The following is a 24,438-nucleotide window of genomic DNA, read 5'->3' as shown; positions in this document are numbered from 1 at the left end:
CTAAATAATGACTATTTGATAAATAACACAGATGCATTTAAGCAAGGAATGTTCTTACAGTTATCCTCTGCCATCATTAGCACAGTTATTGTAAGCATTTTTTCCATCTTGCAATATAATATTTCTATGAAATACTTCAAATATGCAAGTATTTATCTGCAAAGATCTTCATGTATCATTACTGTAATAGGAAAATAATTGAAAATGTACAAAAGTTATGATTTCCATAAAGAATTTAGGAATTTTACAGTGTGAAGAAAAATGTGAATAATGTATCAGAAAAATAAAACAAATGGTCATTAGATAGAGAGATGCTGTGGTGTCTGTAAATAACTTTAAAAATTGGCTTTTCTTCAGTTCTGACTATTCCATCGCACACAACAATAGCATCAATTGTGTTAGCCTATTCGAGGAAATGATCTCCAGCTACCTTAACTATGAACACATGGTCTTGCAAATTATCAACAGCTGTGGGGCCATATATATAATAGAGTGCTTTCCACACTGTGAGAGTGTGTGAAGACACCAACACAGGAGCAACAGATGATTTGTTGACTTAACGCAAGCCTGCTGGAGGATGAGAAGTTGTCTGGTCTGAGAAATCTTATACTGTAGACTAAGCATTCAGCTACACCCAGCCTGCCTCATTGCTCACTAGTGTCTGAAAAATTGGCCTACATATCTTCAGTAGTGTGTGTCATTCTCCTGACAGATCTGAGGCTCTGGAGGACCTTCCAGTCAACCATCAAACCCAAGGGACATATAGGAGCTGGGGGACTGAACTGAGGAGGAAATGTTGATGTTAGAAATCATGGAATTATACAGCACATTAAGCATTTGGGGTTATGTTAACTCAAGACTTCTTATAACTCATCTGCTAATAAGCAGAACAAATTATAAAATCAGATATAGTTATAACCCATAGCTATAAAGTCTATTTCAACTGATTCTCCATCAGATTTCCAAGGCTATAAATCTTAATGGCAGGAGATCACTCATCTTTCTCCCTTAGAGCCACTGTTGGATTTGAACCACAGGAGATACACAGCATTTTGATTAGCATGACAATATACTAAGAAATATCCCACCAGAGCTCTACTGATATAGGCACATAAGAGTATAAAAATTTTATTTATTCTCTGTGTGAATACTTAATATGCAGGTAAATATACCTACAGACCAAGCAGAGTAGAAGGCTTATAAACAAGGAATTTTCTTATTAACAAAGTATTTTTAGAAGGTGATAGCCTTGATTATTCTCCTTTGACTTCTGTTTTCTAAATCTTTATAATATTTTATAATAAAAATGTTATTGCATAAAATGAGCCATTCAGTTCTGTTACCTAGGCTACACAGGTGTGCACTGGTATGAATTCCCTGTCTTGGGGGGTATATAGATGGCTTGTGCCCACTCATCAGTAATTCAATATTTTGAACATCACCTTGGTGTGAACAATTTTAGAAGTGTCCATGAAATATCCTGCCAGGCACATTTCATGAATGGTAAGCACAAGGAGATTTTCGAAACTTTTGTCTGTGGAAGCAGGTAGGAATGGAGTTGAGTCAACATGATTTTGGAACATCACATTTCATAAGTGCCAGAACAATCAGGAACTGGAATCTAGACCCTTTTCCCCCTCTGAAAAATCTGCCTCAACACCACTGCTCTTGACTCTCGCTCCAGCTCCAATCCATCTGCTCCAATATTTGGAGCCACTGGCTGTGAGGAAGGATGATGGGAGCCAAACATAAATACAACTTGGTCTGAGTTCAGGCCCGGAAATGTTCCCAGTACATGGAGGCTCAGGGGCTGCTCCCAATACCAAGCCATACAGGCTGCTGGGACACAGGCATCTATTGGAAAGATATTCAGTAAACATGTACTGTAAGACAACAAGGATAAAATGCAAGCATAATCTATTTCCCTAAAAGGTTTACATAGAGTTGAGGAGATACAATACTTGCTTTAAAGGAAAAATAATATCTATGATAGGCATAAATAATAATACTGGTGGGGTTGCTGTTGTTGCTGTTGTTATTGTTGTTATGTCCCCTTAAGTCACTTGCAACTCATAGCAACCCTATATACAACAGCTCTGAACCCTGCACTATCCTGTGGCAACCTTATTTTCTCTGACACACCTACCCCCTTTACCCCAGTGACTGAGTCAATCCATTTCATCGAGGGTCTTCCTCTCTTGCACTGTCCCTCCACCATCCCAAGCACTCCAAGGACTGGCCCCTCTTTGTCATCATGTCTAAAGTATGTAAGAGATGGGGTAAGAGAAATAAAATCTCTTATTGGTGATGGCTTGCAGTGGAATATTTAAGAAAATATATTATTCGGCATTATAATCATTAAAATGTAGATTTTTTTTTTTAAAAAGTAAAGGCATGTACTTAAGCACACATAACTCCAGAAGATATTTCTCAGTTTCCCTGTGCTGTTTTTCCCTAAGGTATGTTTTCCTTGGGTAAATATGTGCTTGACTCATGCTGCTGAAAAACCCATTTAAGCAAATTTTACATGTCAAAAGGTTAATTAAAAACATTTGCATTCAGCACTTCAACTCATTTTCTATTTACAAGGCAAAGATAAATGAAATTAAAAGAAAAAAAAATAAGTGAATGGATTAATTGTGGCAAGATTAACTTGGACAACAACTTGTCTTTTGGTTATCATCTCAAAAAGTTTCTAAAAACAATACATATGTAAGAAAATGCTTCTAGATTCATCATTTCCAAGTATTTGAAATTTTTATAGGAACTTCTAGCCTGAGATAGAGATATTTTGCTTATTTTTATAATACCTTTTAGATATATATCCTTTTGGTCTTATAAGACAGAGAATGAGACAATTTTAAAATTAAAATTTCCATGTTCCCAAAGTAGGTTCATAACTGTAGACACACACACACACATACTCATGTCACACAAAACAGTGCCTGTACCTGAAAGGGAGAAATCGCCTTTCTGACTTTCACTTTCTCTGATAAGAAAAGCACCTGTCCGATTTTCTGAATACAATAGTTGTTTCTCAGCATCTGTTCTTTTGATTGCTCCAAAGAACCACCTAAAATAGAGAGAGATACTTTAATTAATAAACCAACAGTCATCATTTTTTTAAGTATCTAAAAAATTCCTAGTATCATAAGCAATGTTTGATATTTTACCCAAGCAACCATATGCATTAAAACAAGTTTTTGACATTTGAGATTCTTTCCCAGGATATCTACAATTTCTGGTTGTTGTTTTTAACAAAAGTTTTAAATTTAATTGTGATTTTAACAAAAGTTTTTTTGGTTTTTATAATTATTAATTTTAATGAACATTTACAGATAATTTGGATTTCCATTCATTCATTGTTGCCTTTTTCTCCCCTTCCACCCCTCCTCCCTAATTTCACTCTTCTCTTTGAAAAGTAAAAGAAAAATTCTTTCAACCAACAAAAGTTTATTTAATGCATAGAGTCAATTCTGACTTTTAGTGACCCCATGTGTGTCAGAAAAGAATTGTGCTTACAGTATTTACAGTGGCTACATTCTCAGAGGCAGATTGCCAGGCCTTACTTGACTGCCTCTGGGTAGATTTAACTTGCCAAAACTTTTGGCTACCAGCCAAGCATATTAACTGTATGTACCACTCAACAAACCACGCTAGGAATCTCCAGAGTAAAAGTGCTAAATAGGAATTTGGCTGAAGCAGGCTACCACATTCCTTATTAACACCTGCAGTCAGTCTGAATGGTCTTCTACTGTCCTCTCAAAGCAAATTCTGAAGAAGGAGTCCTACACAACCTGCACCAGGTGATGCTCGAAACTAACCACCACGATCCCTCCACTCCCTACAGGAGCCTTTATCACAGCTAACTTCTAGAAAGCAAATATTTCCAATCAAAAGATTCCTATAATTCACAGCAAAGCATGACTAATTAAAAGTGTGACTCAACAGAGAGGAATTCCCTTCTTTCCCCATTCTCATCATTACCCAATCCCTGCCATAAAATGGAATGATTTGCATGTTTAGGAGGAATTTACTTATGTAAGAGGCTGATAAGAAAAAGGTACTTCTGCCTGGGAAATACCTTCTTGGTGTCACTTCCGCCTTCTCTCTTTATCCTTCGCACTACAGAACTATGACACGGAAAGTGAATACATGAGCTTAGGAAAACAAAGTATAAATAAAGTAATTGTACAATGACCTGAAGTCAGAAAATTAAAAAGGATGAACTTGCTCAGTATTTTTTAAACTCAAGGAATTGAATAACAAATTCAAGCTTCGAATTGCAATACTGAAGGATGATATGGGCTGAATATTGAACAGTCCAGAAAGCATTGAAAGAGATGGAAGGAGTACAGAGTCAATGTACAAAAAAAAAAAGGCTGACACAGAAGAATTTAATAAAACAACTTATAAACAAGAGGCAATGGTAATAAATGAGGAAGCTCAAGCTGCTCTGAAGGAATTGGGAAAAAAACCAAGGCCCCAGCAATTGATGGAATACAAACTAACATAGTTCAACAAACAGATGCAGGCCTGGGACATGCTCACCAGGCTGTGCCAAGAAATCAGGAGGACCTGGCCAACTGACTGGGAAGAGATCCACATTTAATCCCATTTAAAAAAAAAAAGTCACCTGACAGTGTGGAAATAATCGAACAATATCACTAATAGTACAAACAGGTAAAATCCTGTTGAAGATTATCCTAAAACGATTTTAATAGTTTAGAAGATACCATGGTACTAGGAATAGCATTGCAAAAGTCAGATGGATTTGGGCTGAGAGCAGAGAGCACTACCGGAATGTCTGTGTTTCATTAACTATGCAAAGGCATTTAACTTTGTGGATCACAATAAACTGTGGCTAACCTTGAGAACAATGAGAATCCCAGAACATCTGATTATGTGTATGTGAAACTTGAAGTCAAGGTATTCTTTAGAGGCAAGGATTTTTTTTTTTTTTAATTTTTTTAGAAGCAAAGATTTTGAGAATCTGTCTCATATACTAAAGGCTTGTTGTTAGGAGGGACCAGGCCTTGGAGAAGAACCTCATGCTTGGAAGAGTGGAGGGACAGTGCATGAAAGGAAGACCCTGGATGAGATGGATTGACATAGTAACTGGAGGTAATGGGGGTTGGTGTGTCACACACAGTGAGCTTGGCCCAGGATAGAGCTGGGTTCAGAGCTTTTGTGCATAGGATCACTATGAATCATGGTCAGCTCAACTGCAAATAACAACAGCAACACAACTTATTAATGAATCTGAGCTGGTGGCATATTCATAAGAAGCTGAATTGCAATTCCAAAGTCATGTAATTCGAACCCATCAGTTGCTCTGAGGGAGAAGGAAGGACAATCTGATCCTGCATGCTTTACTGCCTCTAAAACCCACAGGAAAGTCAGCAGAATCGGTTCCGACTTGGGCACACAATAATGACACAGCAATTATTGAGTACTTGTCTAAAAAAAATTAATATAATCAATCATACAGCCTAACTTCCCATTGACTAAAGCCCTAATAGAAAAGACAAAATTTAAAACTTTCCAAGGCCACTGAGAAGAATTTCCCAGACAAGACACACAAAAATTAGATTTAAACCTTAAAATAAAAAAATTTTTAAAAAGATTGATGATACTTATTTTTGTGGGTTTCTTTGGTGCTTTCAAGTTGAGTATGACCCATAGTGATTCTATAAATAACTCATCCTCACACTTCCTGATACTCTAGAACCCACTGTAGAAGTCACAGTGCCAATCCTTCTGATTAAAGGGTCTTCCTCTCCTTCACCAGCCTTCTGCCTTTTCAAGCACCATATCACTCTCCAACATGCCTAGAAAGATGCCTGAAGTATGTGAGATAAAGCTTTATTATCTTTGCCTCCAAGGAGCACTCTGGCTGCACTTACTCCAAGACATACATGTTTGTTCATTTGGCAGCCCATGGGATATTCAGTACACTTCTCCAACACCACAGCTCAAAGGCATCAATTCTTCTTTTATGTTCCTTATTCATTGTCCAGCACACAGATGTATAGCAAATGATCAGAAAGACCATGGCCTGAGTGAGGTACAGCTTAGGCTTCAAACTGACACCACTGTTCCAAAGTTATTTGGAGAGGTCTCTGACTACTTCTCCTGATTTCCCGATTGCTGGTACAAAAGGTGTTGATTGTGGATCCAAGTAAGATGAAGTGGTTGACAGTTTCAATCTTTTCTCCATCTATTATGATGTTGCCTATTGGCCCAGTGGTAAAAATTTTGGTTTTCTAGGCTTTGAGATGCAATCCATACTGAAGGTTGCATTCTTTGATCTTCTGCCACAAGTGCTTGTTGTTTATAATTAATTGCTGTTGACAATACTTTTAACATCACAATTAAAACTTTTCACAAGAAAGATTATAAAAATAAATTGAAACAAATGAAATGTCATTGAAATACAAGCCACAGGTGACAATATTTGTAGTGTAAGAATAGTACTGAATTTAAATAGAGGTTTAAATCAATAGAACAACACCCTTAAAAAAAGTTGAAAAACTGGCATACGTCATAACCATGCAGTACACAAAGGAGGAAAACTTAAATAACCAATAAAATTAAGGAAGGAAGCAAAGAGTCATAAAATAATTTTTTAAAACAAGACTCAAATTCTTTGCTGTAAAATCAGAACCAATTCACAGCTAAACTTCCAGCAGATTTTCAGAGGCTGTAAATCACACAAAAGATTGTTTATCTTTTTCCCACAGAGACACTAGTAGAGTCAAACTTTAGGTTGGCAACACAAGTCCTTACCCACTTCATATTGAGGTATTACCAATTTTAATTTTAAAAGACAAAAATACAACTTCACACATTTCAGGCTGACCAAAAGTAAAAGTCCACAATATCAGGCACTAGCATATGCAGGACATATTATCTGAGAGGCTGGATTCTATGAGGAAAAATGTGGCATCAGAATTGGAGGTAGACTCATCAACAATCTGCATTATGCAGATCCTGCAACCCTGCTTGCTGAGACTGAACAGGACCTGAAGCACTTGCTGCAGAAGGTGAAGGACTGCAGCCTCCAATATGGATTGAAGCTCAACATTAAGAAAACAAAGATTCTCACCATTGGATGGAGTGGCAGCATCATGATAGATGGTGAAGAGGTCGAGATTGCTAACAGATTTAGTTTGCTTAGCTCCACAATCAATATTCTTGGTACCAGCAGCATTGGGAAAGTTTGCTGTCAGAGACCTCTCCAAAGTACTGAAGAGCAACAATGTCAGTCTAGAGACCAAGGTGTGCTTGATCCAGGCCATGATCTTTTCAATTACTTGTTATGCATCAGAAAGCTGGACAATGACTAGGGATGATAGAGGAGAATTGATGCCTTTGAGCTGTTGTGTTGGAGAAGAGTGTTGAATATACCATGGACTGCTAAGACAACAAACAGGTTCTTTCTAAAGAGGGTAAGATCAGGCTGCTCCTTGGAGGCAAGAATTCTGAAGCTTCATCTGACGTACTTCGGACATGTTGCAAGGAGGGACTTGTTCTTGGAGAGGGACATCGCGGTTGGGAGGCTGGAGGGACAGGGTAGGAGAGGAAGACAGTTGATGAGATGGATTGATTTAGTAGCAATAGGAGTAGGTGTGTTGGAGACAAAGAGATTGGCACAGGACAGACCAGGGTTTAGGGCTGTTATACACAGAGTCACTATGAGTTGCAGGCGACTCGACTGCACAAACAACGGCAGCATTGTATAAGGTGACACAAGAACTTTCACATAAAACTAGTAGCAACATAAGTTGATACAACTAATTCTAAGAGAAATTTGGCAATGTCTAGTAAATACCACACTACTCAATTTTACTTCCAGACAAATAGATTAGAGAAACCTTTATACATGTGTGAAAAGAAATATAATAACATTCATTGATGAATTCTAGCATTGAATAATTAGAAACAAAGTAAATATTAATAATAATTAAAAGGATTTTAAAAAGAAAAAAGTGAATTGACTTTATGAATTATATTAATATGTAGCAGTTAAAATTGATAAAAATTGAGAACATTAAGTTGACAGAAAAAAAATAATATATCATTATAACATCATTTCTACATCGTTGTTGTTGTTGATTGTTGTTGAGTCGAGCATGACTTAGCGACCCAATGAAAGGCCTGAAGCCTTTCCATAACTATCATTATTTATCAAAGTTTCATAGAGTTTCCAGAGGCATGTTGTTTAGGAAGTGGAAGTGGATGCCATTTCTACATAAAGGTGTTTTGTTGGTTTGGGGTTTTTTTGGGTGTTTTTACTTTTTTTTTTTTTAATAATTTTAATGAGCATTTACAGAGATCTTGGATTTCCATTCATTCATTCATTGCCGCACTTCCCTTCCCGCTCATCCCTCTCCCCCACCCCAGTTCGCTCCTCTCTTTCAAAATTAAAAGAAACACTCCTAGGGGAGCAATGGTGGCCTAGTGGCAAGAAGCTGCAACTACAATCCCAGAGGTGCACGGTTCGAATCCACCAGATGCTCAGCCGGGGAAGGAGGAGCAATCTCCTCCTGTACCAGTCAGATCTGATTTGACGGTACACGCACACAAAAATAATAAAATAAAATTTAAAAAAGAAAGAAAGAACCACTCCTTCCCTGGTACACAATCGCCCCCCGCACCCCTCCCACAGCCCCAAGTACACTCCACCACTCAACCCCAATTGTGGACTCCCGTGATAACCGTAAGACCCTATCATACATCGCTTTTAAATTATTCACTCCCTCATCTGTTTCAGTGCAGCACACACAATCCATCCAGTATTTTTACTTTTAGAAACAACTGTTTCTGATTTATGCCATCAAGTCAGAATTAACTCTTAACTGACACTCGAGCAGTCTAAGTTTGCAGAGGTTGTAATTGTGCAAGTGGTGATTATCCATCTTTCTCCCATGGAACAGTTGTTGGATTTGACTTACTTGCCTTTGAGTTGGCTTTACAACTTCTTATCACTAAGCCAACAGAGCTCTGAAAAAGAAAACCAACCAAAAAATCCAAAACTATACATAGTACAACCTATGAAAGCTGAGACCTCTGTAAAGCGGAAACTTAGGAGAAGAAAAATTCAGATATTTTCCTCTAAAATGGGTAGTAAAAGTATGATAAGATCGTACTTTGTCAAAGATGGAAAATTTGTGAGACTGGAAAAACAAAGCTGTGTCATAGAGTGCAACCTGTGAGAGTCAGTCCACTATTTTTTAGAAGTGCATGTCACAATACATGGGCATGTTTTTACAGTTATTACCAGAAATAGCAAAATTTCTTCACACATAAATATTCCAAGCAAAAAGCAACAGGGGTCAAATATATTGATCAATTCAATGCATTTTACTGGCTCAAGAATATGTTAATTATGCATGAACATCAAAATATGTTATCAAAATGTAAACTTTTACAAGAATTCATTTGCCTAGCAAAATTAATTAATTCTTAGAAATATTTTATTTTCTGTGTATCATTGTTCTTAGTAATAAATACTCTTATATAATTTTTATGCAACTACATTATACTTGTATTTTGAATAATTGAGACTATAAAAGAGGTCTATGTCTCTTTTTCATATGTATACAAACTAGCTGTCATTGTTGTTGGGTACTGTCAACCTAGTTCCAAGTAACGGTGACAAGAATGGTGACTCTACATCTCACCTACTTTGGTCTTACTGCCAGGGAGTATGAGTCCTTGGAAAAAGACATCATGCTGGTAAAAATAGCGGGTCATACAAAGAGAGGAAGACCTTCAGTGAAATGGACTGACATAGTAACTGAACACTGGACTTGAGGAAAGAAGCCATTGTAAGGATAGTCTTATTGTTAAGTGTGACTCCTAGAGATCCTAAGAATAAGAGACAGTGAACTCTGTTCTGTCCTGCAGAATCCTTATTCAACACATTTGAGTCCACTGACACAGGTACTGTATCAATTTCATTGAGGGTTTTTCCATACTTCTCTGGCCCTCTACCTATTTAAAAATGATGTCTACTCCCAAGGAATAGCTTCTTCTAACATGCTCAATATATGTGAGAGGAAGCATCACTATCTTTGCCTCCTAGGAACATTCTGGTTGCACCTACTGCAAGGCATATCTGTTCTTTAGGCAGTTTATGAGATATTCAGCACTAGTCTCCAACAGCACAACTCAAATGCATTGATTCTTCTCCTGTCATCCTTATTCATTGTCCTGCTCTTAGATGCCTAGCTGGGGATTAGAAAAACTGTGGCTTGAATCAGGTGTGCCTTAGTCTTTAAACTGACATCATTGCTCTTCAGGACTTTGCAGAGATCTGACAGTAAACTTTCCCAATGCTCTGTGCCTCCTGATTTCCTGACTGCTGGTATCAACAGTGGTGGCTGGAAATCCAAGCAAGATGAAATCATTAGGAATTTCAATCTTTTCTCCATCTACCATGATGTTGCTTTTTTGTCCAGTCGTGAGAAATTTTGCTTTCTTGATGTTGAGATGTAATCCATAATGAAGGCTACAATCCTTGATCCTCTACAGCAAGTGCTTCAGGTCCTCCTCACTTTCAGCAATCAAGTTTGTGTCACCTGCATACTGCAAGTTGTTGATGAGACTTTCTCCAATCCTGATGCCATACTTTTCTTCATAAAGCCCAACTTCTTGAATTATTTGCTCAGTATACAGAGTGACTAAGTAGAGAGAAAGGATACAAGGGACAGTATAGAATAAGGCAAGATTTTAATATTATTCTTTTCATTTAATGTTATTCATAGAATCACAATGCATAACAGTTGACACCACTTAACACACATCAGCAAGTAAAAATCTTTGGCTAAAAGTTTTACTCTATCCACATCACAAGGCAGCCTCTATTTTAAGGGCCTCGTCTTCTAGCTATATCACACAATCATCTGTCACTAATAACAGGGTTTTCCAGGGCTCATTTGAAAGAAGGAAAGATGACCATTCTTACTTCCTAATCTGTATTTGTCAGGAAATTCTACTGAAATATATCCACAATAAGCGACCCTGCTGTTACTTGAAATACCAATAGTATAACCTCCAGAATCATAAACAATAGGTAAGCCCTCACAATACCACATTATGGCAGACAGACAAGCTCTGGATATAAGCAATACACAAAGTATTTATTGCTGCCATGTCAGAACTGACTCCTACTTGATCCTCCAGTGGGTTTCAGAGGTTTACACAAGACTGTCAATGTTCCACCCACCCAGCACTTCTTAGATTCAAACTACCTGTCTTTGAATTGACAACACAACTCCTTACCCATTTGACCACTAGAACTCCATAAGTAATTATTGTTGTTGTTGTTGTTGTGTGCTGTTGGGTTAGAACAGATCCATAACTGACCCTCCAGTGGGTTTTCAGAGGCAGTTTAATCATATGGGAGAAAATTGCCCATTCTTCTCCAGTGAAGCAGCTGGGAGATTCCAACTATGTGCTTTCAAGATCGTAGCACATCAAATGATGACACAGAAACAATTTTATCATCTTTGATACTAACTGTATGATACATTTTAAAGGGAAAAAATCCTTTCTCTCTCTCAACAATTCCGAATTGTTCTATACTGCAATAGTGCATGTTTTTACAAAGCAAATCATAACAGCATAGGTTCCACGTTACGTTGTATTCAATGATACATGTATGACTGGAGTCATCAGGTCTAAATATAGGATTGGAATTTCATTGTCTCTGCTCCCACCAGGAAATGGAAAATCTCAATTTAAAAAAATCTGTATGCAGTAGTATCATAATGCCATCTTTCATACTAAAAAATGATATAATTGTTATATATTGGAATCTGTAGAGAACAGGCTCCTATAGAGACCAATGAGCAAATAATAGTTTTTTTTCACCCTTTGCACATGACAAAATTGTTCCTTAATTTGTGGTTTGGGTAGTGGACAGAACTGTCATTCTAGTCCTGTTTTCAGAATCTCTACCTGCCTTGTTCTAAAAGGACACCCATCCGAGGCTTGGCTGGCTGTCACAGCCATTTTCAATCCTCTCTTCAGGCTACAGGCCTTGATGTAGTAAATAGTGAGTGAAAAGACGGGACCAAGATGAGAGGTGTGGGAGGTTTAAATCATCAGGGGAAAGTCATGTAGTTTACTTTGTTCTTTAGAGTATGAAATTCAGACCAGAAGTATTACCTTTATATGGAAACTTATTAGAAAAGCAAGTTCTCTGGCCTCTTTCTAGCTGAGGGTTGTTGTTGTTGTTGTTGTTGTTGTTGTGTGCCCTTGAGTCAGAACCTACTCATGATTGACCCTCCAATGGGTTTCCGAGGCCATAAATCACACACAAGGAGCTGCCCCATCTTTCTTCTGCAAAACAACTGGTAGATTTGAACTGCCTTCAGGATAGCTGCAAAATTCCTTACCACTAGGCCATCAAAATACCCTCATGCGAGTGTAGGGTCTAAGTTTATCACAGCCTTTCATCAGATATTCTGATCCTTATTCAAATGTGAGAAACATTAGTGTAAAGAAACAATAAAAATGTAGGAACTGACACAAGATGGCTTAAAATAAGTTAAAATCTGGCATTTACATATGAACATTTCCCCAGTGAAATCTTTCTCATACACACACACATGCACATATGCACTCATTTTATTCTGTAAAAATAATTCTTATTGCGATACTCTACTATTCCATGAAAGAGACCTTAATTAAGAATAACCAAAAAAAGAGGAGTGCCAACAGTCTATATCTTGCACAAAAGCAGCACTTTAGAGTGAAAATGTAGCACCTATTTAAGACAAAATTTTATGTCATTTAAGTCTAAGATCTGTCTTGCAAACATCTACCAAGTGCCTGATATCAGCAAGCAATCCAAAAAAGTTGCCACTCCATTGGTTCTAAACCATGTTTATGCCAAGTATGCAGAAAAGACCTCCATGGTGTTTTCAAAAGCTCTGGACTTTTGGAAGGAGAGCGCCAGATTCCAGGATGCCTATTTGTAGGCTGGAACTACTAACTTTCTGCTAGTAGATGACAGCTTACTTATTCTACTGAAGGCCTCCATCAAGTGTCTGTGCGGTTTTATTGTTTTTAGTTACTATAGAGGCTACTACAACCCTACATATGTGGAGCAGAACTGCTCCATTGCACATATGGTAGGGTGACCTTTGAAAACCCAGTCTCGAGGTGTCTCTTCATGCACACTAGAATTGGTTCATATCACCAATATTTTGGTCAGTAACCAGATGTCTAGCTGTTTGTCCACTCAAGGATTCTATCAGGTTTCTGTTTTTGTTGTGTGTTGTGAAGTCCGAACCAACCCACAGCTGACCCTCCAGTGGGTTTTCAGAGACAGGTTTTAATTGTATGGGAGGAGACTGGCCATCCTTCTCCTGCAGAGTAGCTTGTGAGGTTGAAACACCTGCCTTTGGCGTCACAGCACACACTCTTACCACAAGACACTAGCCTGTTATCACTGTTGCTAGGTGCTGTTGAGTTGAATGTCACTCACAGCAATTCTACAAGCAATAAACCTGAATCCTGTCCTATCCTGTACCATCTTCACCATCTCTGATACACTTCGACCATTGCTGCAGTCACCTCATCAATCCATCCTATTGGGGGTGTTCCTCTCTTTCTCTGACTCTTCACTTTCCCAAGCATGATATCCTTTCCCAAGAAATAGCCTTTGCTAGCAACATGTCTAAAGTATGAGAGATGAAGCTTTGCCGTCCTTGCCTCCAAGGAATAATCCAGCTGTACCTTTTCCAAGATACACCTGTTTACTCTTTTGGCATTCAATGGGATATCCAGTACTCTTCTCTGACACTACCAGCTAGCTGTCAGTTGATGACAGCTTAAAGTCACCAACCCTTTTTCTGTCATCTTTATTCATTGCCCAGCTCTCAGATGCACAGCAAGTGATCAGAAAGACTATGCCCTTAATCAGATGCACCTTAGTCCTTAAACTGACATCATTGTTCCCTTATAAAATCTGGATATATCTCTGACTGCAGACTTTCCTGGTGCAGTATGTCTCTTGATTTCCTGACTGTTGGTACAAAGGTGTTGGTTGTGGATCCAAACAAGACAAAATCATTCACAATTTCAATCCTTTCTCCATCTATTATGATGATGCCCATTGGGCCAGAGAGCCACTAGCTTACTGCATATAAATTCTGTAGTACTGACACAGAAAGATCTTCAAGACATAGTGTTAAATGAAAGTTAAATTGCTAAGTAATATAAGAGATATATTATAGATATGTTTACATTTTAAAGAGAACAACTAGAAATTATATGTGCTTATTTTCTGGAAGCAAGCCAAAGAACATGAAAATAATGACAGAGGGCTTCCATGCTGCATTTGTCTTTATAATCTGGATACTGACAATAATATGTAGTTGTATATTATTTTATATTTATTTAAATATAGAAAATAAAAAATATGAAATAGGAATAGACAACAACTATCCACACATTGCAAAGCTGTGGACTAGAAATGCTGGCAGTTAGAAATGATAGAAAAACCCCAAAGGAATTTGCCAGACGTGATTATATATGAGTGATGAGACAGATGGGAGACCAAATATGACAGGAGGGCTTCAAATCTGGATGACTGACAAATGATATGCTCAACAACCTGTTAGAGGGTATCATGGCATAATGGTTATGAGCTACAGTACTGACGGGGAATTTCTCTTTACTCAGATTTCTTCACTTGTGAAGTAAGAATAATGTAGTTAGGTGAAGGGATTATTTGTTGATTAAGAAATATATATAAAACACTTCATACCCAACCACTAGACACTGAAAATATAAAAACTAAAGTACAATTTATACATTTGACTGTAGACAAATTATATTTGAAATCATATGAACTATGAGTCGCCTATGACTTGATGGCACTTAACAAAAACAACAGCATAGAGAGAGATCAGTTGGCCTAGTGGACAGAAAATGATGCTACCAAGCCTAAGGTGAGTGATTTTAATCTGTGGCTCTCAGGGCTGGTTTTAAATGTTTTGGGTCAAACATTCTTCTAAGTGGTATAGCCCTGGTCTGTCCACTTGCTGTACAGAGGTAACTCGTGGTTGCTGTGAATCTGATTACTGTGACACTGATGTGTCAAATTTGATAATGGTTACCCATGGTGGGCAGTGTTTGGTGGAGGCTCCCTAGTAAAAACAAGCTTGGAAGCAGGAGTGGCATCCACTTCCGAAATGGCTTGCCTCCAGAAACCCTATGAACCTGGAGAAAGGATGAGAGTTATACAAATATTCAGGTCTTTCATTCAAAGGGTTGCTATGAATCACCTACGACTCGAGGGCACGTAACAACAACAACAACAAACATCTGTATGAAAAGTCACCTCCCAAGTGACTCTTTGTCTTGCTTGCCCTTTCTTGACTAGTATATGCTGCCACCAGGTGGCAGCAGGTATTTTTATTAATCACAGAAGTACAAGGAGGCCTTTTTATGAAAATAAAACAAATACCCACAAATTTAAACAAGATCAACAATTTCATTTCATTTTATACATATAATGAAATTTTATACATATAATAAAATTTGTTGTTGTTGTTGTTAAGTGCTGTCGAGACGTAGGCGACTCATAGCAATCCTATGAATGAAAGGCCTGAGCACTTGTTTAATTTTCATTGTTTCTCCAAGTTCATAGAGTTTCCGGAGGCAAGCTATTTCGCAAGTGGATGCCACTCCTGCTTCCAAGCTTGTTTTAATTGGGAAGCGCCACTAAACACTATCCACCATGGATAACCATTATCGCATTTGACACATCAGTGTCACAGTGTGTAGCATCACAGCAACCATGAGTTACCTCTGGACAGCAAGTGGACATACCAGGGTTACATGACCTAGAAGAATGTTTCACCAAAAACAATTAAAAACAGATCTGAGGGCTGCAGATTAAAGTCACCCACCTATGAGTCGCCTAGAACTCAACATCACTTAACTACAACAAACTACACACACACACACACACACACACACACACACACACACACACACACACACACATTTGCTGTTATTTACAATTGAATCAGAACCAATTTATAGCTGACCCTCCAGTGGAAATTATATCTACATCTACATCTATATCTGTATCTGTATCTATATCATCTATATCTATCTACCTACCTATCTAATTTAGGAAAATTGGAATATAAAATGTGGTGCTGTAATTAATGTTTCCTCATTCTATGCACTAAAGGTTTATTCTGTCCGCCCTGTGCTTCTAGCTGGTACATAAAACTCAAAACGCTCATTTCTGTGGAGTTATAACTGACACTTCGCTGATCCTCCACTGGGTTTCCAAGACTGTAAATCACACAGGACAGGGCTGTTTGTCTTTCTCCTCAGAGCTACTGGTAGATTGAGATCACCAAAAAGACATAACCTTGGGCTTAGCAGTGCAACTGTGCATAGGGACCATGAGTGCTCATACAGTATAGCCTAATGCTAGAGCTGGTACAGAATAAACTATTAATCAATTTCTGCCAGTTTTACTCTGACTTGCAGTAATCCCTGTGTATAGGAGCAGAACTCCGATGTGCTTTGCAGGATTTTTCAATGGCTGATTTTTATGAAAGTAGATTACCAGGACTTTCTTCCAGGTTGATTCTGGGTAGATGAAAATCACTAAACCTTTAAGCCAAGAATGTCAACTCTTCACACCACCCAGGATTCCAACAGCCTGCTAGAAAATGCATAACTTCCAATTAAGTAAAGACAATTTCATTCTACTCTTCAAAAGAGAGAACCCATCCTCAGTGACTCTTAACTAATATTTTTTTTTAATTGGCATATATTCCGTTTCTTTTCTTAGCATCTTCCTCAAAAGTCAAGGTGAGCTCTGGTGGACTAGTGGCAAGAAGCTGCACTGCAATCACAGAGGTGAGTGGTTCGAATCTGCTGGAAGAAGAGGGAACAATGTCCTCCTGTAGTAGTCAGGGAACACTGTCCTTCTGTACTAGTCAGATCTGATCTGATGATACACACACACACATACACACACACACACGCAGAGTCAAGTCAACTAGCCTTCAACTACAGAAGTTAAACTGAAAAAACAAAGTTTAAAAAAAACCCAAAAACCACAAAACTTATGTCCTCCCCGTAAACGCAGAGTGGATGGATCAACATGGTATAGTGACCCAAGGAGAAAATAACTAGCAATAATTACCCTGGTGGGAGGTAAGGGCTGGAGGTGGTTCACAGTCATCACAGTCATCACAGTCACACCTATAATGGATAACTACTTATTGTCCTCTCCCACTACTGTGCTTTGGGAGACTTCAGTAGCATTAACATCTGTAAACCACCTATAGTGCAGGACACAGTCACACAATGTTACTTAGTTACTTATCATATCTCAGTGAAGGGTGTGGACTAGGGTTCTAAGACCTTTTGTCTTTAATGGTTCTGTATATGATTCACTACGTCTACCTGCATTTCAGCCACAATAACAAAAATGACTCTGATGTTATTGTTCTAGACAAAGCCATCAGACCCCATCTACAAAATCTTCTGAACAGCAGTTTTCTTGACTCAGAATAAGTCTGTTGCTACTTTCCTACTCTCAAAGCATCATAAAGGCTAAATGTTAGCCACTGTGTAATTATAAAATAAGCCATAATATTCAGCTAAATATTTTCCCTTCATTATTCTTTAAATAATAAGGAACCAAAATAAAATAATACTAATACAAAGGAGAAATATAATATTTATGTGTGTTGTTAAAAATCTATTCATTTCTGTTGTCTTCATGACATTATCCAACTTATCATTATAATTTGGATTATACAAAATTTAACTATCTATACTTCTTAATCATGTATTTATTGACCATGTAAAAATGAGTCAGGCATTGTTGCTATGATTTTTACATTGTCATTTCTTCCCCATCCATACATCACTGTCAAATTAATCTACTAAAATATGATGCATACGTTCCCACATTTCCCGCTCTCTTATTCCTGTCAGGTCAGAACCAACTCAGAGCTGACCCTCCAGTAGGTTTTTGGAGGCTGTAAACCACTCAGGAAAAGATTACCCATCTTTATTCCATGAAGTAGTTGGTGGATTCAAATCACCTGCCTCTGAATTTAGCAATGCAACTTGTTTGGATTGGCAACACAACTCCTCTTGCAGATCTCAAAAGTAATTTATTGTCGATGAGTCAGAACTGATTCATAGCTGACCCTGCAGTGGGTTTCAGAGGCTGTAAATCATAGAAGAGCCACTGGTGGATGCAAACTACCAGAGGGGCATTGTCTTTGGATTAGCTGTACAACTCCCTAAGGGCTAGGTCTCCAGAGTTCCCCCACATCCATATAGCAGGGTCGAGGGGCTCTTCCTTTCTTAATTTATCTTTTTTTAAAGTAGAACAAAACTTGGAATGTCAAGCTCTCTACCATGTTCACATCAACTATGTCTTTCATTTTCTATTCCCTATATAAACTGTGTACTTCAGTTAGGGACTTTGTGTTGCACAAATGGTTAATGCCCTTGGCAGATAGCTGAAAAGCTAAAAGTCCAAGCTCATGCAGAGGTACCTCAGAAGAAAGGCCTGGTGATATCCACACACATATAGGATGGATGTTCATTGATTACAAATCCTATAGAGCATAGTTCCACTTTAATATGCACAGGTTCACTCCTTTCCAGTTACATTCTTACCAATTCTTACTTAAATTTACCTACACAGAATCACCATAACATTCAGTGGTTTTATGCCTGATTTGAATATTATTGTATTGTTAGGTATTCACTTGAAATTAGTCCCTGTGTCTATTTTAGGAAATAGTATATTGCAGCACAAAATTTGAATCTGCTTAATTTCTGACATGATTAATGTAAGGTGATAAAATAAGTACATATGGGCAAAACAATTAACAAATTGTATACTGAGGTCAGTTTAAAGAGCAAAGATGTCAATTTAAAGACTAAGGTGTACCTGATCCAAGCGATGGTCTTTACATTTATTTCCTGTGCATCTAAAGTTGAACAGTGAATAAGGATGTGAGAAAAATCTATGCCTTTGAGTTATAGTGTTGGGGGGAAAGGACTGAATATTCTACGTACTGGCAAAAGAACAAATAAGTCTGTTTTAGAGAAAGTGCAATCACAGTGCTCCTTAGAGGCAAAGATAGTGAAACTTTGCTTCATATATTTGGGACATGTTGTCAGAAAGGGCCAGTTCTTGGAAAAGGGCATCATGTGGAGGGTCTGAGAAAATCTCCCAATAAGATGGACTGGCAACAGAACCGTAACAATGGGATCAAACATATGAGAGATTAGGAGGAGGATGGCACAGAATAGGGTGAGGTTCAGATCTATTGTTCACGAGTTGCTATGAATCACAGACAACTCGATGGAGCCTAAAACCACCACCTTGACTTAGGCATTTTATATTTTCTCTTCATCTATATTGACTATTGAACTTATTTTAGGTCAAAACTTTATAGCATTTCTAACCAATTTGTTCATAATGAATGAAGAATAGACCAGAATTTATAAAATGTGACTGAAAGTACAGCCAGAATGCAAACAATTACATCAAAGTGCTCAGAATGGGAGGAATGGGAGCCTCAGAAGAGCCATCCGGGCCTGAGATGGGAGACTGGATTGTTACCAGGACAACAGAGAGCAACATTCTTCAAAGCAGTGCAGAAGGTTATCATCTTTGGGCACAACATTGCTGTTTTTAATTCTGCCAATCAAAAGACTTGGACGCTATGCAACACACATGCTATCCTTATTTTCTTTAAAGAAGACAATTACATTTCTAGCAAGAGTTTGACATGTTGTTGTTGTTGTTATGTGCTGTCGAGTCTCCTGTGACTCATAGCATTATTTTCTTATTCTAGTTATCATTACAGGTACCCATATTTTTCAAATCTTGGCTTATCTTGGTTTCACTTCCTTGGCCATTTCCAAACCTTGAAGAACCTGTTTGAAGTCCTGCTCTAGGTAATTTGTTTCCAAAGTAATCCTAGGGAGCTCTGGTGGTACGGTGATAAGGAGTTGTGCCGTGAAGGCAAGGTACAAGGTTCAAATCCACCAGTTGCTCCAAGGGAAAAAGAAGAGCAATTCCCTCCCATGTGACTTACAGCTCCTGCAAACCTGCTGGAGGGTTAGCTGTGACTCATTTCTGCCTCAACAGCACATGACAACAAAAACAGGTGATCTTTATCTGTGTTTATCCCATGACTTGAAATGTTAGGTATTTAAGGAATAAGAGTCAGTTGCGCAGTTTTAAATGATAGCTCAAAGAATCCAACCTTCTTGTCCAAAGAAAACTCTTGTACATGAATGTAAAGATCACAAATTAATCTGGCTTTCCTTTCCTTCAAATCACAAAAGTACCAGGGCTGTTGTTGTTAAGTGCTTTCGGGTTGGGTCAAGTACAAATTATAGTAACCTTATGAATAGCTGACCCGAACCCTACTCTATGCTGTGCAATGCTCATCCTCTCTGATGCACTAGATCCCACTGCTGAGGTCATCGCATCAACCCATATCATTGGGAGACTTCCTCTCCTTCACTGCCCTTCCATCTTCCCCAGCATGATGATCATTTCCAAAGAATAATCTCGCCTAGCCACACATACAAAGAACATACGATAAAATGACAATGTTACAACCAGTATTAGAAGACATACATGCAGTCTTATAGAACCCAGGAAACACCTTGCATGGAGCAGTTGAGATAGTTTTTTTGTTGCTGTTGTTCACCACTACAATCCTTTCAAAGGGGAATTCTGCAGAAATTTCCCGAGAGAAGTGACCTAATCTGTATATTCTTCACTGGAGGAGATGAGTGTTTTTAAAAGAATCTAGTTATAATCTCAACTCACTTCCCTGAGTCTAGTAAACAAAGGTGTACAATCTCTCAAGGAAAAGATCACAAAGAAACAAAGTTCAGAAAAGGAATTCATTCTCAAGACATTGTTTTTGTTTCATAACTACTGCCTATTCATGCAAAAGAAAATGAAAACTGGTACAGATTTGTCTTTTAAATGAAAAAAAAAACATAAAACAAAACCAAGTGGTACATACATAATGACGTTTTCCATTATTAAGCAGGAAATAAAAATGAATAAATAAATAATGGAATTTTTTTTGTTCTGCACATCTACCACATTTATAATCTTGATCTTGAAAATGAGAAGAATATGAGTTAATTTGAAAACATTAATTATTAATTTTTATTCTGTCATTGGTGTGTACTGTCTTGTTGGAACCAACCCACAGCTGACCTAAGGTAGGTTTTCATAGATAGTTAATCCCATGGGAGGTGACTGTCCTCCTTCTCCCTCAAAGCACCTGGTGGTTTTGAGGCCTGTGCCTTCAGGATTGCAACATAGCTTCTTCCAAAAAAGATAAACTGATCTTATAATGCCTAGGAAAATGTTATACTCCACAAAACTTCACAAATATGTATTCTGTCCCTGAGTAAATTTTTTGGATAGTAGTATGAATTCCTAATGGTTATATGGGACACTAATTACACAGTTGACAGCCCCTACTTAGCTTCTTATACGCATCTCATCTCTGTCTCCCAAAAAGTTACCTCCTCCCATGAGTTATTTCCTTTCTGCTCCTAAAGAAAATAGCTTTTCAAATTACCTAATTGTAAGAATTCTTTTTCTAGTGCCATGAATTCAAACTATCCTATATCATCTTATTAAAGAATATTACCTTTTCCTTAAAGACTTACAAAATAACTTATTCACTGAAAATTATTTATATGGAAGAAACATTGAGTTTTGTCAGCTATTAGCTGATGGGGGCCGACTGAAGATGGATTAATACTGTCATATTTTGACTCAGCATCCTTTTCCACATTTCTAGATTCACGTTTCTCTTGGATGTGTGGGAGGGAGGAAGAATACTTGTACCAATGGTACAAGTATTACCAGGGGTAATAGTTAACGTATTTCATGACTAATGGGGGGAAAGTGACCACCATCTGAATACACACTTCCATTTAGTTGACTGTGACTCATAGTGACTGTTGGGCTTCGGAGGCTGTAAACACGAAGGGAGTACACTATTGATCTTTTGCTCATGGAGCTAGGGGTGGATTAAACCTTCTAGAGATAAAGTAGATTTTGTGTTAATAGCACAAGTCATTATGGACTTCTTCATTAGAACTTCCTACCACCTGAATGTTGTTCTGGTGTACCATCTAGTTGGAACCAACCCGTAACTGATCCTCATGTGAGTTTTCCACGGAGTTAACCACATGCGAGGATATTGCCCACACTTCTCCCATGGAGAATGGATTCAAACTGTATGTCTTCAGGATTGCAGAATAGCTTCTTACCACTAGACTACTAGAGGTCCCTACCATCTGAATGTTGTGTTGTTGTTGTTGCTATGTGCCATCAAATTGCTTGTGACTTATAGTGGACTTATGTAAAACAGCTCTAAACCCTGCTCTATCTTGAGCTAATCTCATTGTCTCAGGCACACCTACTCCCACTACCCCAGTCACTGAGTCAAGCCACCTAATCCAGTCTTCCTCTCCTGCACTGCCCCTCAACCCTTCCAAATATGATGTCCCTCTCCAAGTAATGGCCCCTCTTTGCAATAGTCCCAAAGACAGAGCTTTAAAATCCTTGCCTCCAAGAAGCAGCCTGGCTTCACCCTCTACAGTATGAATCTGTTCTCCTAGAAATCCATGGTATCTTCAATACTATTCTCCAACACCACAGCTCAAAGGCACCAATTCTCCTTCTATTATCCCTTGCCATTGTCCAGCTTTCTGATGCATAGCAGGTGACTGCAAAGACCATGGCCTGTACCAGGCGCACCTTAGTCACTAGATTGATGCCGTGGCTCTTCAGTATTCCAGAGATGTCCCTGACAGCAGATTTTCCCAATGCAATTCATTTCTTTTTATTACCTGGCTGCTGTTACCAAGAGTTTCTGAATGTTGTTGTTGTTGTTAGGTGCTGTTGAGTTGAATATGACTCATAGTGACCTTATGAACAAAAAACCTGAACCATATTTTGTCCAGTGACATCATCACACTTCCAGACATTCAAGAGCCTATTGCAGCAGTCACTGTGTCAATCCACCTAGATGAGGGTCTTCCTTTCCTTCACATCCCTGCGAAGACCCTCCACCCTTCCCTGCATCATGTCCTTCTCCAAAGAATAGCGCCCTCTAGCAATATGCCCTAAGTCATCATTCTTGCCTCCGAAGAGCACTCCAGCTGCACCCTCCCCAAGACGTATCTGTTTGTTCCTAAGACTATCCATGGGACATTCAATGCTCTTCCCCACCACCACAGCTCAAAGGTTTCAATTTTTTTTCTGTCATCCTTATTCACAAAAGCCTTACTGCTGGGTTTTTATCAAAGAATGACACACTATTTTATTGCTTAATTTCTTAACAATTTTCCACAAATAAAAGGTTGTAAATACTTTTAAGGTGTCTTAACTTTCCTATATATTTAATCCCCTCAAAAGGTATGTTTTTATGTATTTTATATGCTACAATATGTCAGTAACATTTATTTCATGCTAATCATTTGGAAAAAAGATAAAAAAGCAATAGAAAATATATTTTCTTTTTCTTTGAGGTTGGTAGACTATCAAGGGGGGGGAAAGAGAACCTTCTGAGTAATAAATCAAGAAGAAAATGATGAAACAAAACCAGAGCATTTAAGTGCCCAGGGTTTACACTGAAGGACACCAACGATGGAAAATCCACTTTGAGTAAGGACTTGGAAGAGACGGAAATCTACAGAAGGGAAGGACAAGGGCATGTGCCCAGGGGAAGACCCCACAAGGTGTTGGGGAGCAGACCGATTTGATAGACCACAAGAGGGGCAGATTGGGAGGATCTCTTAAAGAAAGAAGCAAGAAAAAGGTTTCTTTGATATTTACACTTAAAGTCACATGGAAATGACTCAAACTCAAGTTATTGCAATCAAATCAACACTGACTAAGAACTGACACCCTCTAGCTAACTCCATGGGGGCAAATGAAATATTTGATGAAAATAATGTTGTTGTTATTGTTGTTGTTATCGTGACTGAGTACTATCAAGTAAAAAATGAGACATAGCCGAATCTCCAGTGGATTTTTGGAGATAGTAAATCTTAATGAGGATATTAGCCATCTTTCTCCTATAGAGGAGCAAACAACAAATGCTGGTGAGATTGTGAAAAAACTGGAACCCTTATACACTGTTCATGGGAGTGTAAAATGGTGCAACCATGGTGGAAGGCTGTATGGTGCTTTCTCAAAAAGTTTCAAATAGAAATACCATTTGATCCAGCAATTTCACTACTTGGAATACACCCTAAAGAAACCAGAACTGTCACCCAAGCAGATATATGGACACACATGTTTATTGTGGCTTTGTTCACAAGAGCAAAGAGTTGGAAACAACCCAAGTACCCATCAACAAA

General features: G+C 38.2%; 1 protein-coding gene across 1 annotated transcript in view; it reads right to left on the bottom strand.

The window, feature by feature from the left end:
- FRK (fyn-related kinase) overlaps positions 1-24,438 on the bottom strand; it is a 181,149-nt gene that overhangs the window by 73,165 nt on the left and 83,546 nt on the right. Inside the window, exon 2 of the mRNA XM_006879023.1 lies at positions 2,952-3,073. Coding sequence (XP_006879085.1) covers positions 2,952-3,073 — 122 coding nt within the window. The remainder of the gene's footprint in view (positions 1-2,951; positions 3,074-24,438) is intronic.

This window comes from Elephantulus edwardii, unplaced genomic scaffold (genome assembly GCF_000299155.1).
Source record: "Elephantulus edwardii isolate Elephantulus edwardi_28Jun2011 unplaced genomic scaffold, EleEdw1.0 scaffold00002, whole genome shotgun sequence".
Taxonomy (NCBI): Eukaryota; Metazoa; Chordata; class Mammalia; order Macroscelidea; family Macroscelididae; genus Elephantulus; species Elephantulus edwardii.
The sequence above is the reverse complement of the archived record's forward strand: the minus strand, read 5'-3'. Positions and strand labels throughout refer to the sequence as shown.